This window comes from Podarcis gaigeae (assembly GCF_964106915.1).
Source record: "Podarcis gaigeae genome assembly, chromosome: 1".
In the NCBI taxonomy this organism is placed as follows: Eukaryota; Metazoa; Chordata; class Lepidosauria; order Squamata; family Lacertidae; genus Podarcis; species Podarcis gaigeae.
Window position 1 is genome coordinate 135,878,108 of NC_139678.1, and position 16,176 is coordinate 135,894,283.

Sequence of the window (16,176 nt, forward strand, 5' to 3'; positions counted from 1 at the left end):
TGAGGGGAAAACCTCAATGTTGGCAAATGCCTCTCAAGAACTACAGTTATAATTAAAACATAAATAATGCCTGAGGCCATTAACCAAAGTAGAAGGGGGTTGAGTGTTTTCCATATTGTACTGAACAGGCCTGCACAAATTGTGAAATTCGCAGCCCCCCAACCAGCCGCATATCAGACTCTACATGAGCTGCCACAGTGTTCATCTTGGGGGAGCCAAAGGAATAGGAGCTCGTGGAGCTGGATCAAAGTGCAGTGGTGGAAGAGTTGCTGCCTCGTCTTCCTCCGTGATGGCAGGTGGTAGCTAGAGAGAAGCAGGGTCCTCTTCACTGGAGCTGTCTCCGCACGCAGTGGAGTTGTCCTGATGGCCACGTCCTCTCCCTCTGATGGCCTCAGCACTAAAAATAGAATAAAATAAATCAAGAAAGCTTTACATTTATTTGTTTAGACTACTTGAGTCCCAGTTTTAGAATAAATAGAAGGCCAGGACTAGGAAGGAGTATGTCCACTAGTGTGCCTATAACGCAATACAGAATCCAAACTTGGGAAGCTCCTGTGCAGTTCCAACACAAGCCTCCAGGGTTTGCTTTTGTTTCTTTAAAAACTTATTTCTTAGCCCTTTTCAGGGGGAAACAAAAAGAACAAAGACAAAAAACCTACCGCTGGAGTATTTGCTGAAAACCAAATATTAAGTTGACTTTTGAATGAACGTCTCAAGTGACTTAGCCTTATTCCAAAAGTCTCTATTTTTTGTGTTTGAGGTTTTTTTTTAAAAAAGGAACTTTTTAAAAAACACACATTTTTATCAGAAGATTCATAAATTTTTATCTGTCTCAGATAATTTCATTTTATAAGATCTAGATTTTCTAATGAAGGAATTTGCACTTTTTTTAGTGCCGAAATTAGTTAGGATAGAATCTTGAAAAAAGTAGCTGCTGCTCTTTTGGACTGCTCCCATGGGGTGTTGGTTTTTTTTAGAAACATACTGGGAGTCATGGAATTCTGGTATCATTTGAAAACAAGAGGTCCTTTGTTCCTCTTGCCGTGCTGATTATAGGGAACAAGGCGGGGGGAGTTTCTGTGTGTTGCCTGGATTTTGCTGGTTAATCCCAGTTGCAGCAGGGAGTTAAGAGAAAATCATACCAGCATCTGGAAAGCCGGGAAGGCAGGAGTGAGCAGCAGTTCAACCAGCCCATCCCCAGGCAAACTGGTTTCAACCAGGAAAATGTCAAAGAAATTCAAAGAAATTATTTGCACACCACCTCAGGCAATTGAGTATTCTGTTTCCTAGTGACATTTTTCCTGGTATCAGCTCCTAAATGACTACATTCCTGAAAAATAACCCTTTCATCTGCTAGACTAAATTCTGATCTGCCAAGGGCAATGAGATTAGAAAAGAATGTAATAGAATTTGGGCATTATTCCATTTCTATGTTATTTTAAGTAGGCTGAAACAGATGCACCATATCTGGAGGGGTTAGTAGCTCAGTGGCACAGCAGCACCCACAGAAGGACCCTGGTTTGGTCCCTGGCATCTTCAGTTCAAAGACAGGTTTTTGGTAGGGCTTCCTAGCAGGGCTGGGGAAAAGCCTAAGATTAAATAATTGCTTCCAGAATAGATTGAACCAGTGATCTAACTGAACTTCTTATTACAGATTAATAGAAAAGTAGTTTCCTGTTGAAGACATTAAGTTAGGGGAATTTCTTGATCTTGGTTCATTTGATTATGGTGAGATAATGTGACCCCATTTCCTTTCATAAAAGTGCTGAATGTGTGAAATCAAAGAAAGAAAGAAAGAATAGTGGTACCAGAGAAGAGCAGCAAAGTCAAAGGAGAGGAGAATGACAAACTCACCCCTGAAGGAATTTATGTGTGTTGCCAATTAGGTGCCAAGGACCCTTCTGGATGATATCATGGTCCATTCAACGCTTGTGATACTTTGCATGCAAATATACCCATTTGCCAGTATTTTTTTGGCATAGAATGTGAGCACTTAAGAATCTCTTGGTTTTGTTTATAATGAAACAAGTTTTTATTGCTAATGGTAACAGAATAGCTATATATATATATGTGTGTGTGTGTGTGTGTGTGTGTGTGTGTGTGTGAGAGAGAGAGAGAGAGAGAGAGAGAGAGAGAGAGAGAGAGAGAGAGAAAACTGTTGGCTAAAAGTTCCAGCATTCAAGTGCAAGTGACATGTCACACCCTTCTGCCCTTTCGCCACATCCTTCTGCACAGCTTTACTAACACTTTAATTAGCTATGTCTTTTCTTGTGCCCTCATGGCAGCTCTTTATTTATTTTGCAAAAATGCAAATGTTGGGAATGTAGAAATGTTAATATGAATGATTTGTTTGGGATGTCATATCTTTCAACAGTCCTCCACTCAGGGAATTAGTCACTCAGAAAGAGAATGAAAGAAAGCAATCTTATCCCTTAGTGTAATTGTCTTCATTACTCCCCCCCCGCGCCACTCTGCCCAAATGTTACAAGTGCAGCAGGGAACATTCAGTCAAGACTTATTTTACCTTGAGAACCGCCTTTCTCAACACACTTTAACATTCAAAAAACAGTTGAACCATTGACCCATAGATTGCATAAACTGAATTAATAAAACAGAATAATTGTTCCATGTTTTCACACTAATACATATCTGAAATATTTTTAGAGGTCAAATTTCAGAAATTTAAATTTTGAAATGTGTACCTAGAAAATGCTGCATACAAGAATAATCTTGATAAAATGCTATGATACCCAAGCGCTTTCAATTTCTTTCCAGTCTCATGCAAAGAAATGTAATGCTTGCATCCCAGACAAGTCCCCCTGCCCCGCCCCACCCCTGGGTGGAATCCTGTCCTCTTCTGATTTTAGCTCAATCAATTAGTGCCAAGAAAAAAGACTTGGCTCTGCTCTCTCTCTCTCACAGTACACGCAGCTTCTGCAGTGCTTTTATAGTATCATTCCCTGGTCCGGCAGAATAATTTATACATATTTCTGGTAAAACAGTAAGTAATGCCATATATCTCTCCCACAAATTCTCTTGCCTGAGACATCTCTTCAAGGCTCCACTATTTTTTATTTTTTTTGCGCTAGTATAAATATATCTGAATCAATCTAGGATGCAATGCTATGTGCACACTTACCTGACAGTAAGTCCTTTTGAACTCAGTAGGGCTTACTTTTCAGTAAGGTGGCCTGTAAAATAGAATATAAAAAATAGCAGAGAAATATGTTGACCAGTTATGCTTGTGTTCACATAGCATTCAAGACCTTATTTTAAATCTCACACATTGTAAGGGTAACAGCACCCCACAGTTGAGAAGTGGTATTCAACTAAGTTTTCCTCAGAGCAGACCTGCTGAAATTAATGGCTTTAATGTGCTCAGGTTCATTAATTTCAGTGGGTGTACTCTGAGTAAAACAGTTGCATGCCAGCCCAGGCTCTTATAGGATAGTTGTCACCAGAGCTTTAAGATGAGTAGTCCACAAGCCCTGTGTTAACTCTTGGGGCTGATCAAGCCTCAGTGAGTCATAGACATTTTGCCAAGGACTGGCTGCAACCTGCAACGGTTGTCTAGACTGCCTCATCTCTGGCTCATCTCTTGTTCTGCTAACGAACCACGCTTCTCTTGCACACTCTCGTTTCACGAAGCTTTTTTATTCTGGTGTTTTGGAGGAGTATTTACTTAGTTTCTAAACTGTTGTCGCTGTTGAGTCTTGGGTATGAGGTACAAAATGCAAACCAACCAAGCTCCCTGAAGACTGAAGGAAGTGCTAGAAGGAAGGCAGTTTGCTGTGTTAATCTGAAAATTAAACAAAAAGGGAGATGAAATGCATAAGAATCACTTCTTTCATAAACTGCTCCTTGTGGAACTTTGCCTTCTCAAGGCTATTTCCATTTGGGGTTTTCCTACTCTAATGGCCCTGTTCTCAGAGACAGCAGATTATATCCCATATGACACACATTTATGGAAAGGTTCCAGTTCAGTAAAGCAAATGGTGTAGAATAGACTTTCATTCAGCAGGAAGTAAGACAAGTCTTATCTCTCATATGATCCCATATTTGGAATTTCTTGTACTAATTGTTGGCCCTGGAGCACCCATCCTGTACTTTCTGGTGATAACAAGATATCTTGGGGGGTTAGTAGGTCATATTGCTGAGTCACTTTGGGTTGATTTTCATGTTGTGCAAGAGTCATGAAATGGCTTGCCGTGGCCACGATCCAAAGAAATATTCAACTCATTCCATGTGCTGGAGGGAGACGAGGGCTCTTTTATTCTCCTGCTGCAAGTTTGTAATTTGTTTTGTAGGCCTGTGCCTGAGTGCTTTAAGGACCAGGCCACAACCCTGACTGAATTTATCTCTTCCATTGAATATAAAAGTTTGGGTTGGGTTGTACTCTGAGTTGCTTTACTTTTTTTAATTGTGGAGATAATATTGAAAGTCCTCACCATCCCCTTATTTGTATGCTACATTTCCACAAAAAATATTCCAAAAGCGGTTGATTTGTCTGAAATGTGGAAACTCTGAATTATTTTAAGGGCTGCCAATAAGGCAGAACAGCTTTAGAATTTTGTTCTGGATGTTATGTACATAAGTGTGTTTGTGCGTGTGTTGGTTGGTTTGGTGTTGTTGTTTTTAAGTAAAGATTTCTTTAGCTAAACATTTGGATTAGTGAAGACATAATTGCAGCTAGGCATATTATCTTTAAAGAAAAGCCGAGAAGATGAATGACAAATACTCTGTATGAGCAATTCAGAAATATTTACGGTATGGCTTTGCTTTTGTTTGCCTTTCTTGTGGCTTAAAGATGCCATTGTGAGAAAAGAAACATGTGAGCAAAAGCTGTTGGTTTGAACATTATGTCAGAAAATATCGAGAAATTGCAAGTTGCTACACAGATGTATAGATTTAATGAGATACCACAATGCCATTTTATTTATGCTAAGGACTATGACACACATGGAACTGAAGAAAAGTTTGCATTCTGAACTATTTTATATTTTTTGCATTGCCATCTGTTACTACAGACAGAAAACTGCCATAGCAAGGAAGCCTGAAAGTTACGGGCATAAATAAATAAAATAAAATGACAATTTATTTCCATATTTTCAATGTGTGATAGCTGGTGCATGTAAGGCCTGGTCCAGCCATCTGAAGTGGTCTTGGCTCAAAAGCAGGAGAAAACAGAAAACTGTAAGGTTTTCATCTGAAGATTTTGTAAGATGGTACCAGATGAATGTGAAATGTGTAACAACCCACTTAATGTTGTGCAACTCTTACTGCAACGACTGCTCTCGAAATGTTGCTACTCTATGTTTCCGTATTCTGCTGCTGATCCCTGTATCTGCTTCCCTGCACACTCTCCCTCTTGGAACACTTTTTGTGCCTCTTACAGTAATCAAAGTTCAAAATGGCTTGATCCTGTCTGGGGGTTATTGTGACAATATAAAGAGCAAGTGGGTTGACTTTTATCAATCTAGGTGAAAACAGGGCAGTGTGCATAGCGGGCACTGTAATTTGGATGTGCACCCTGAAGAAGGCTTAGATGGGCATCAGATCTGCCCACATCTGTTTAGTCAGGTGATACACGTGACTGGGTGGGAAAGGGTGTTTATGCGTGTGGATCTCCTTCGCTGGAAAGAAATATGTGTGTACTGAATTAGGTGTTTGTGTCCCTCCCAACTCAATTGCATGATCTTAATGATCTGACTCAGATTTGAAAACTGTGGCTTTTGAGTACCCTTTTTGATTTACCCTGGCTGTGTTACCGTAGGTGCACATTCACCTCAGGAACACTTTTGCAGGATTAGTTGTGCTGGCCGCACACAATGGAATTCTACTTTACAGTGAAATCTTAGGGTGGGGACCTTTATCTACCTCCAGTAGATCAGTGTCAAAAATTGACAAGATTCCCATACAGTTTGGGAAGCTTAAGTGTAGTCCTATATCAGGACTATCCAACATGGCGTTGTTCAGATGGTGCTTGACTATGACCATTGGCCATGTTGGAGTCCAAGAACTTCTGGGGGGCACCATATTGACTATCCTAGCCTATCAGATTCAGTGCTATGCAGGAGGCCAGATATATCATCACCATGATGGATATGTTGGTGGAACACCACAAATAACAACAGCAGAGCACCTTCTGTGACTGCAGCTGCAACAACTGTTGTGAAGAAAAACCCAGGCACTTTCCAGCCAGTTTTGCTTATTATTGTGTTAACTTTTTATACAGTGGTATCTCATGTTATGTACTGTACCCCTTACGAATGCTTCGGGTTACAAGCTCCGCTAACCCGAAAGTAGATGCCCCTTGTTGTGAACTTTGCCCCAGGATGCGAGCAGAAGTTTTGCTCTGGCGGCGCGGCAGCAGCAGGAGGCTCCATTAGCAAAAGCGCGCCTTCCATTATGAGTGGTTTCCAGTTACGAACGGACCTCTGGAACGTATTACGTATGTAACATGAGGTACCACTGTATTTACCATATTTTTTGCTCCATAAGATGCACTTTTTTCCTCCTAAAAAGTAAGGGGAAATGTGTGCTCGTCTTATGGAGCGAATGCAGGCTGCGCAGCTGTTGCTGAAGCCAGAAGAGCAAGAGGGATTGGTGCGCAGCGATCCCTCTTGCTCTTCTGGCTTAAGGGATAGCCACGCAAAGCCTCTTGAGTTCAGCCGGAGCGCTCCTCCCTCTTCGCTCAAGAGGCTTTGTGTTGCTTTCTTGTTTCTTATTTCCCTCCTCTAAAAATTAGGTGTGTCTTATGGTCGGGTGCATCTTATAGAGCGAAAAATACGGTATGCTAAGGTTGTCAATGGATTAAAAAACAGTTTCATTGAACAAGCATTTTACCTTTGAATTGACTAATCCAGAGGTTGTGGTGTGATTTTATTCTAAATTAAAAAGAAAATGAGCTACCACTACATTGATTTGGAGCAGGCATCCCCAACCTGCAGCCCTCCAGATGTTTTGGCCATGATCCCTAGCTAACAGGACCAGTGGTCAGGGATGATGGGAAGTGTAGCCCAAAACATCTGGAGGGCCAAAGGTTGGGGATGCCTGATTTGAAGTGTTGTCCCTGTTTCCCACCTACTACATCCACCTTGGCCAACTTGTAATGGTGTTAATAGTCCCTGAGGGAAGAACCTCAAGATTTCTTCAATATTTGTTTAGTGGAAGTATAGATGCATTGTAATCTGTCCATGTCTTTAGGAAGCAACCACTCTTTCCCTACTGATTGTATGTAACATTTCACAACAGAAAGAAACGTCAGTGGTCTTGAAGAGTTGGCTATGTATGCTTGATTTTTTAAAAAAGACTTCATCTAATCTGTTTGATTTCAACAACCGCAGCCCGATTTCAAATATCTCATGTTTAGGAAGTGTGATTGCATTGGGCGTGCTGAAGTAGCTTAGAGGGTTTGTGGATGAAATTTAAATACTAGACCTGTTCCAATCTGCATTCAGACTGGGATTTGGAATAGAGATTAGTTTGTTGGCTCTGGGGTCAGGGATGAGCATCATTTGGAGCTTGGCAGGAGAAGTCTAACTGTGAAATTCCTTGCCTTGAAAGAGATGGAGTTTACACACTTTTTCTAAGCTCCATATCATAGTCCGTTCACTGAAGAACAAACGTGGAACTGAGAAGGGAAAAAGATGATCTGCTGCTTACTGGAAAGACAGTTTAGGTTGTGAATTAATAGGGAAGAATGTAGCAATGAGATAACACAGGATTATATTTTAAGTTCTCACTAAATTGGGTTAGAACAAAAGAGTCCAACTTTAGACTACAGTATTCATATGACTTAATTTCATTCTCTCACTAGATAATGCCACTCCTTGTTTATTTTGAGGACCTTCTGACTGCAAGTGTTTTTGGATGGTTCCAATTAACTAGGTTCAGAGTGCTCAGCCATTCTGCTGTGCTTTGGGAAGGGGAACCTGTGTGGCGCTCTAATGTTACTATAGTTCCCATTAGCCCAACTAGAATGGCCAGTGGTCAGGGATGATGGGAGTACGGCAATAATGAAATACATCTTAGGTCTCTAAATGTCTGTTGTGGCCTTTGCATTTATCTATGAGTTCCGTTTGGGTTTCTATATTCTATAGATTCTATATTCTATATAAAAAGGTAAAGGTACCCCTGCCCATACGGGCCAGTCGTGTCCGACTCTAGGGTTGCGTGCTCATCTCGCTCTAGAGGCCGTGAGCTGGCGCCGTCCGAAGACACTTCCGGGTCACGTGGCCAGCGTGACGAAGCTGCAGCTGGCGAGCCAGCACCAGTACAGCACACGGAAACGCCATTTACCTTCCCACTATAAAGCGGTCCCTATTTATCTACTTGCACTTAGGGGTGCTTTCGAACTGCTAGGTGGGCAGGAGCGGGGACCGAACGACGGGAGCTCACCCTGCTGCAGGGATTCGAACCGCCGACCATATGATCGACAAGTCCTAGGCACTGAGGTTTTACCCACAGCGCCACCCGCGTCCCCTATATTCTATATAAGTAATAATAAATTAGACATCCCTATTTTCATTGGAGAAATGTTGGAGGGTATGAGGTAGGTCAGGCATGTCCAACAGGTAGATCATGATCTACCAGTAGATCACTGGATGTCTGCGGTGGATCACTGGTAGATCATTGGCTCCCCCAAAGAAGCTGAACAACTGTGGCTCCCCTAAAAAAAGCTCAACATTTTACCTCCTCCCTGAAAAAATGCAACAACTTTGACCTGAACCTCAAAAAAAGGGGGTAGATCACTGCCAGTTTTTAATTCTGTGAGTAGATCACAGTCTCTTGGGAGTTGGCCACCCCTGGTTTAGGTGTAAATCCTGTCATTTCCCCCCACAGCTATCTCCTTGGCAGTTACCACCTTTACAGCTTTGTCTCAAATCAGATCCCTATCTGTCAGTAATTGGTTCTGGGTTTTAATACTACCAGCTCCACAAACAAATCTGCCTCTTAATATGTCCTCCAGAACATTCCCAAAAGAACAGTGTTCAGTGAGTTTATTGAAATCAGGCCTATTCTCTTTCTGCTATGGAATTTGAAGCATTCCACAATTGTACTTGGCTTTGGACAACAGTTTTCAGACAAGAACTTTTGCACCTCTGCCAAACTTTTATCCCCTGGCTATTGTGGCTGCAATAAACTTCTCAAAGGGGAATATGTTTTCCTGCCACATACACTGAGAAGTATGGCTCTTTGCTTGTCTCCATCAATGATTTCATTAGCCTGAAAATGATGGCCCCATCTCCCCATTGCTGCCATTCCCAGTCTCTGGGTTAAGTTCCTTGTTTTTTCCATAGGATGACACAGCCAGATTTTCTCACTGCTATTATTAATTTTATTCAAAAGAAGGCAGAGTTTACTCATTTTTGCAGGCCCCAGATCACAGGTTATTTGCTAAAGAGCCAGCAAGCACATAACTGAATAGGAAAATGGAGGAAACCACAAGAAGAGTCTGAGAGTGGGATCTTTAACACAAACCAAATATTGGAAAGACTAACCCTATCATTTCCCTGTTAGTAATGTTGTTGTTGTTGTTGTTGAGTCGTTTAATCGTGTCTGACTCTTCATGACCCTATGGGCCAGGCCCTCCTGTCTTCCACTGCCTCCCGCAGTTTGGTCAAACTCATGCTGGTAGGTTCGAGAACACTATCCAACCATCTCATCCTCTGTCATCCTCTTCTCCTTGTGTCCTCAATCTTTCCCAACATCAGGATCTTTTCCAGGGAGTCTTCTCTTCTCACGAGGTGTTAGTAATTTTAGACATCTCTTTAGTATTTTTGTTTTTTGATGCAACTGATAGTTAGATACTTATGGGCTGGCAAGAGTGGCTACGGATAGGATGCTCAGTCCGTTGGCAGTTCTACTCCTAACTGATGGACCAAGCACAATGGATAGTATTGGATAATTGCTGTTTTACTTGATGGCAGTGCTTCTCAACCCAAATGCTATGGCTGCCAAGCGGGGGCCACTGTCAGGTGGGCCTCAGTGCCACAGCCTGCCCAGTGAAGCCTCCGCTTGCCCACACCACCCGCTAGCCTTGCCATAGCATTTTGGCTGGAAGAAAGCCAGCACCAGAAATCCCTTGCATGCTGAGTAGAGGTGGCCAGGAGACAGATACGTTTTGGGGGGAGTGGAAGCAAGGGTGGTGTTGGAGGAAATTAGAAAGTAAGATGAAAGGTTAATATTTATTGTTAAAATAAATAGATAGCTAGGCAAGGAATAGAAAGGAAGGTGATAAGAGGGAAGAGAAATGCATAGAAGGACCAGTTATGTCACACTCTGCTGCCAGCTGCCACCATTTTGTGACTGGCTCTACGGCTGCCCTACATCACCCATTTGCGACTGGTGGGCCTCAGTAATGTTCAGATGTCCTAGGGGTAGAGAGTTTGAGAGCTCCTCCTCATGAGATTTGTACTGTGGGTTTCTGCAAAGTACCACAAGCAGAGGCTGGACAACTGTTATCTGTTAGGGATGCTCTAGCTGGATTTTCTCCCTCTAGCAAGGGATCAGACTGGATGTCCAGGCATAGGCGAACTCGGCCCTCCAGATGTTTTGGGACTACAACTCCCATCATCCCTGACCACCGGTCCTGTTAGCTAGAGATGATGGGAGTTGTAGTCCCAAAACAGCTAGAGGGCTGAGTTCGCCTATGCCTGTTCTATGGTTATGAGGTTCAGTCATGTTTGTAGTGGCTTTTAACATCCACGTGCAGCCAGTGAGAGCAAGTTGTCCTGAATTTTAGACTGAACTTTTATGTTATTGGTAAATTCTGTTTTTCATTTACATTAGACTCAGGAGCAGCACTCACTTCTCTGAATAAGTGCCTGAATTCTGTTATGGGATGAATGAAAATTAAAAACGTGACCTTGGTTACCCTGTTTAGCATCATGAATGTTTCCCCTGGTTGTTCACACAACACTCTAACCCAAAATTGAGTTGAGGGAGGCAGCACAAATGTAGCATCATACTTTATTGTCTGCAGCCTTTCCATAGTTAAAAGATTGCTCATGACAAGATTCACATAATATCAAAAAATGTCATAAATGATAAATAAAACACAACAAAAAGCGCACAACAAAATTGAAACATTTCCACCTAAATCATAAGATATAAAAATACAAAAAGTATCAATAACAGCAACCCCCTATCCCCAGCCCAGCCCAAGAGTCTGTTCAGCAGCCTCAGCTTTTGTAGTTTTGAGTCAGTAAGGGCCCTCCCAGACCAGACGGGAAAAGGCCAGCCATAGCTTCCAGAACTTCCAGATAAGAAAGGTCTGGGCCCCTGGCGAGAAACTTTTAGCCACTTTACTTATCCCCTGCTCATTCTTGCTGCTGCCCCAAGCCAAGCCAAGCCAAACTCTGAACTATGACTTGAGCCAAGGTTTGTTCTTTGTTACCGCTCATCATTAAAAGCAAGCGTGGGGCTGGGGCTGCATGCACACTATACATTTAAAGCACTTTGCTTCCCCAAATAATCCTGGGAACTGTGGTTACCTCTCACAAAGTTACCATTCTCAGCACCCTTAACTACAGTTCCTAGGATGCTTTGGGGGAAGTCATATGCTTTAAATGCATGGTGTGTATGCAGTCTGGGTTTGGACAACACTAAGACAAACTGTGGCTTTGCTCAAGAAAAGCGGCAGCAGAAAGGACCACTGGCAGCGCCTCTCCTTGAGCCTGCATGTTCACTCAGTCCCAGTAGGTGTGAACCAAGCCGTTGTGTGGCCTTGGGTTAGTCACAGTCTCACACCTCCTCCTCCTCCTCCTCCTCTTCTTCCTCTTCTTCTTCTTCTTCCTCTTCTTCAACCAAACAGGGTCAACCAGATAATAATGAGTGCAACAAAATTCACATGTTTAGGAAGTAAATCCCATTGAGTTCAATGGGGCTTACTTCCAGGCAAGCATTGATAGAATTGTATCCTGAATGTAAAGACTATAATTCTGGTCTTGATCCAGCCACAGTTGAGCACAGTGACTTCCCAGTGATTCAGAAGATTCTAAAACCTCCCCCATTACCACCAGATGATCCCCAAAGTGCTTAGTAGCTGTACCTCAAATAAATAAGACCCTCGTCTCTCTCTCTTTCTCTGTGTGTGTGCCTGTGTGTGTATGAAGTAATGCTAAGGCAGAGGGAATTCCCTAAGTAGCAGGGCTACTTGTCAAGAGCTGAGGAGATCCCTGCTGTAGCAGCATTTCCCTCCTTGGAGACCTGCAATTCTTCTCTTAGTCCCAGATGGAGAGGAAATCTTCACACAGCAACAAGCTCTAATGGCAGGTTCCTGACAATGGTAAGGACTGAGAAAGGGGAGGATGGACATTTTTAAAACTGTGTGCACAACTTTGCTTAGTGACCAAGGTGATTTGCAGTGGAGCATGAGACCTGACAGTTTTTATTCCTCAAGCGTGTGGGAGTCTTACAATGCACTGCGTTCAAACAATCTGCGTGTGTGAAAGGCTGTACTTCAAAGCTAACTGGCAATCTTTTGTTTTGCTGGTTTTTACAAGCGGATCCAACTGGATTCTTGCCAGGGTTCAGAAGGGAGCGCTTAATATCACAGGTGAAGTCAAGATGCTGCTGCTAATACACTTTTCATGTCAGCTCTGTTGTCAGCAGGGCTTCCTCTTCTGAAAATCAAACCTTTTGTTATTTAAGGAGTCAGATGCCCCCACCCCAACCTCATTTCTTAAATAACAAAAAGTTTGGGAACAACGTTGGGAGCAAAATACAAATGTATGTTCCCAAGAAAAATATGCCTTTGCTTGCCTTCTCACTAGGCACACAATTCTTTGCTTAGTTAGGTAATCTTTCCTTAGTTAGTTAAATAAATAATTAACTTTTAGGCAAAAACACTTTCAGTGCAAAAGGCTTTAAGGGTCAAGCAGCCCCTCTCCTAACCTGCATCTTGTTTTATTTATTGGGGCAGCTGGGGTTGGGCTGGGGAAGCTTCTCTAACAGTTCAAGTCCAGTACTGGAAGAGAGTTCAGCTTTGAGTGATGCTACATATTTCCTATGGGAGAGGCTGCCATGTGCTTTGGGTGCAGCAGGTTCACTTAAAAGAGGTTCAGAATGGCTTTTCTGTCTGAAACCTTGTAGTCATGCCTCTGTCATCCATTGGCCACTGCTAGCCAGAGTAGATACTTTGGGGCTAGCTGGACCAATGATCTGGCCCCATATACGGCAGCTTCCTATGTGGTCAAGGGGAGCCTTCACACAATTACTGTCCCAGGCAGCACATCACTGGGGCAGGAGATACCAATGGAGTGGTAGAACGCAACTGGGTGGGAGAGGGCTTGCTGGTCCTGTCTAGCTCCTGTGTCTAGTTGGCCAATTCAAACACTAGAGCAGAGGGGTCTTGTAATTCTGAATTGCTCAGAGCCTTGACATGCCTTGATGACATCTTGCTGACCATAACTTTGACTGCTATGGGATAGAGACTTATCAGCATTGTTCTTTGTAAAGCAATATGTACACAGATGGTGCTGAAATTCTTTTTTTATTTGTGTATTTATTACATTTCCATTTTGCCCTTCATCGCAGGATAATAATAGCTAACAATGAGTATTAATATTATATAGCAACAACTGCTTCTTGGGGGCCTGCTGTGTCAGTTCTTGACTTGCTTACATGACTATGCACACAATGTGTTCCACATTTGCTGCTTTGTATTTCTGTTTCCTGATTGGTTGGGCCATTATAGCAGATCAGCAAACTTTCAAGTTAAACAAAGGTTGCAGGAAATGGAAGATGTCCTGTGAACCTTTTTGAAATTAGTATTTAAAACTAACACAGCAGTATTGTTGCTCTTTATTACAGTCGCTAATGAAACAAAAGTTTATTTTCTTAATGTGCTATTTATTTATTCGCAGCAAATTCCATAAAGCTAGAAATGCAAAGTGATGATGAGGATTCTGACAGGAAGCCCCTGAGGCGGGAAGATGGGATCAGGGGTCATAATGAAGGGAGCAGCTTGGAAGAGCCCCTTACTGAGAACCACGAGATGGTGGAGAACAGAAAAATTCAGGAGCTGTCAGGCGAGGGAGGAATCCGGCTTCCGAATGGTAAACTGAAATGTGACGTCTGTGGCATGGTTTGCATTGGGCCCAATGTGCTTATGGTACATAAAAGGAGTCACACTGGTAAGCAGCTGAAAGAAAACGTGATGACTGCCTTTGGCATCTGATGTTGATATTACCTGACATCTGTTCTCTTGCATTTCTTGATTCACCAATGATAATCAAGTGCAGTAAGGAATATATTCAAAAATCCTTTCAAAACATGTCAGTCTGTTGACTAATTGGGGAGAATGTTAATAGCACAGATTTCTAGACTTACCTACTTCACGGTAATGAATGCATTTGAGAGAAAAAAATTCCCCTGCCAAGTGTCCTTCGCTATGAAGGGACATCCTAAGCCAGCTCTTTAAAAGTTGACCTCCCTTTTTTCAGTAGCTTTACAAGGCCCTCACCTCCTGTTTCTCAAGTCATTTAGCTCACACCAAAGTGTAAGTAAGAGTCTTTGCTAAAATCAGGACATCTCTCACATGGCAAAGTGACTGGCCTTTATGGTGGCTAGGTCTTTCAGTAGCTATCAGCCATGATACCAACTATTAGCTTCCATGTTTGGAGGTGTCTGAATACACTGGGGAACCCAGTGGATGGCTTGAAATTATGTTGGACTCAACAATTCATATTTGTGAAAAGCCTAGAAAAACGAAAATTGTACATTGGCCAGAGAGCACCTGCTTGCTTCTGCCGTTTTTCCCATTTTGTTTGACTAAACCCTTTTGTAAGCTCACCCCCTCCCCAGACTTCCAGGGAAGTAGCAGGACCATGCCTGCTTCCTAGATCACATAAACATGCCCCCGGCACCATCAATATCAGCTTCTAGGGGCCAGCGAAGACATTCCTGTTCACCCAGGCACTTGGCTCTTATTTAGGGTAGCCTAGCCAGGATTGCTCTTCATCTTTTAGTAGGGTAGGGTAGGATCTGTCCTTTTTGTTTTATTGGAGGATAAGCACTTTAAGTCAATAGTATTATTTTATATTTCTGATGTATTTAAAATTTTGTATTATGTATGCATTTGTAATTGTAAGTCACCTCGAGACATTTGTTCCTGTAAGCGGGGAGAAAATGCAATGAATAATGAGACTATTAAGTGTGGAGCCCTAAGGAATAAGGTCGGTCATGAAATACCTCTCACTGGTGTCAAAGGCCAGGGTAAAGAGGTGTGTCTTCAGCATATATGAAAGCTGTATGATGAAGGTGCCAGATGTGCTTCTTTGGGGAAAGAATTCCACACCTTAGGGGCTGCCACAGCAAATGCCACTCCTGAATCACCAAGGGCTGTTGAACTCCCAAGAGAGCCCCCTTCTAAATGCTATTGATAAAAGCAACCAGGTTGCTGGGTTTCAGTTGTGTTTAGGTGTGTCTGCTGAGCAAGAGTTTGTAACTGGGTTTAATCCAAAACATACTTCCATGGAAGTGTGTTGTATTAGTGTTGGTGGAATTTACATACTGGTAGATGCGCTCAGAACTGCAACCTTCGTTTTGAGCTCTGCGGGCACTGCAGTATAAAACATGGGTTGGATAGTGTGGGTGTTCAGTCTGCCCCCCAAAGTCGACATATTCCCAGTATGACTTTCACAACAGCATTTGTCTAATGGTAAATCCAAACCTGGAAAAACTGATTTCTAAGGTAGGGCAGAAGTGGTTCAGATATGTTGAATAGAAATAGCTGATTATGACATCCTTGGGAGGCTCCCCTCCCTTTTTTATGCATTAAAAATAAATAGTTTGCTTGTTTAATAAGAAGCAACAACTTTCGTATTGTTCAAAGTCCTGCACCAAAGAGAAGCATAAGGGTCTTGGAAAGTGGGCTCCTGTCTGGCTCTCCCTAACTGAGTAGCTAGAAGACAAAACTGCTCCCAGGCTCTTGAGTGTCGGTGGGGTGGCACATGCACTGCCGGGAGGGCCTTGGCACCTAACTTGTGATATGACCTGGCAGCACTCAGCATCTGGAAAAAAAACCTGTTCATAAATCTACATGATATAGCCTGAGGCAAGACTACATATCAGATTCAAAAATAATTAGCAAAGGGGAGCAGGAGGAAGAAGAACAATTACAAAAACGAAAAAGGTTGGGGGTGATAATAGGAGGGATATGAGAAAAAA

At 42.5% G+C, this 16,176-nt stretch overlaps 1 protein-coding gene across 7 annotated transcripts in view; it reads left to right on the plus strand.

Moving 5' to 3' along the window:
- Positions 1-16,176, plus strand: part of IKZF2 (IKAROS family zinc finger 2) — a 99,040-nt gene that overhangs the window by 41,017 nt on the left and 41,847 nt on the right. For 6 of the 7 annotated variants that reach the window (XM_083710007.1, XM_083710011.1, XM_083710009.1 and 3 more), the window contains exon 4: positions 13,872-14,141. The exons of the other annotated variant lie outside the window; for it this stretch is intronic. In XM_083710007.1, coding sequence (XP_083566133.1) covers positions 13,872-14,141 — 270 coding nt within the window. The remainder of the gene's footprint in view (positions 1-13,871; positions 14,142-16,176) is intronic. 7 annotated transcript variants of the gene reach the window in all.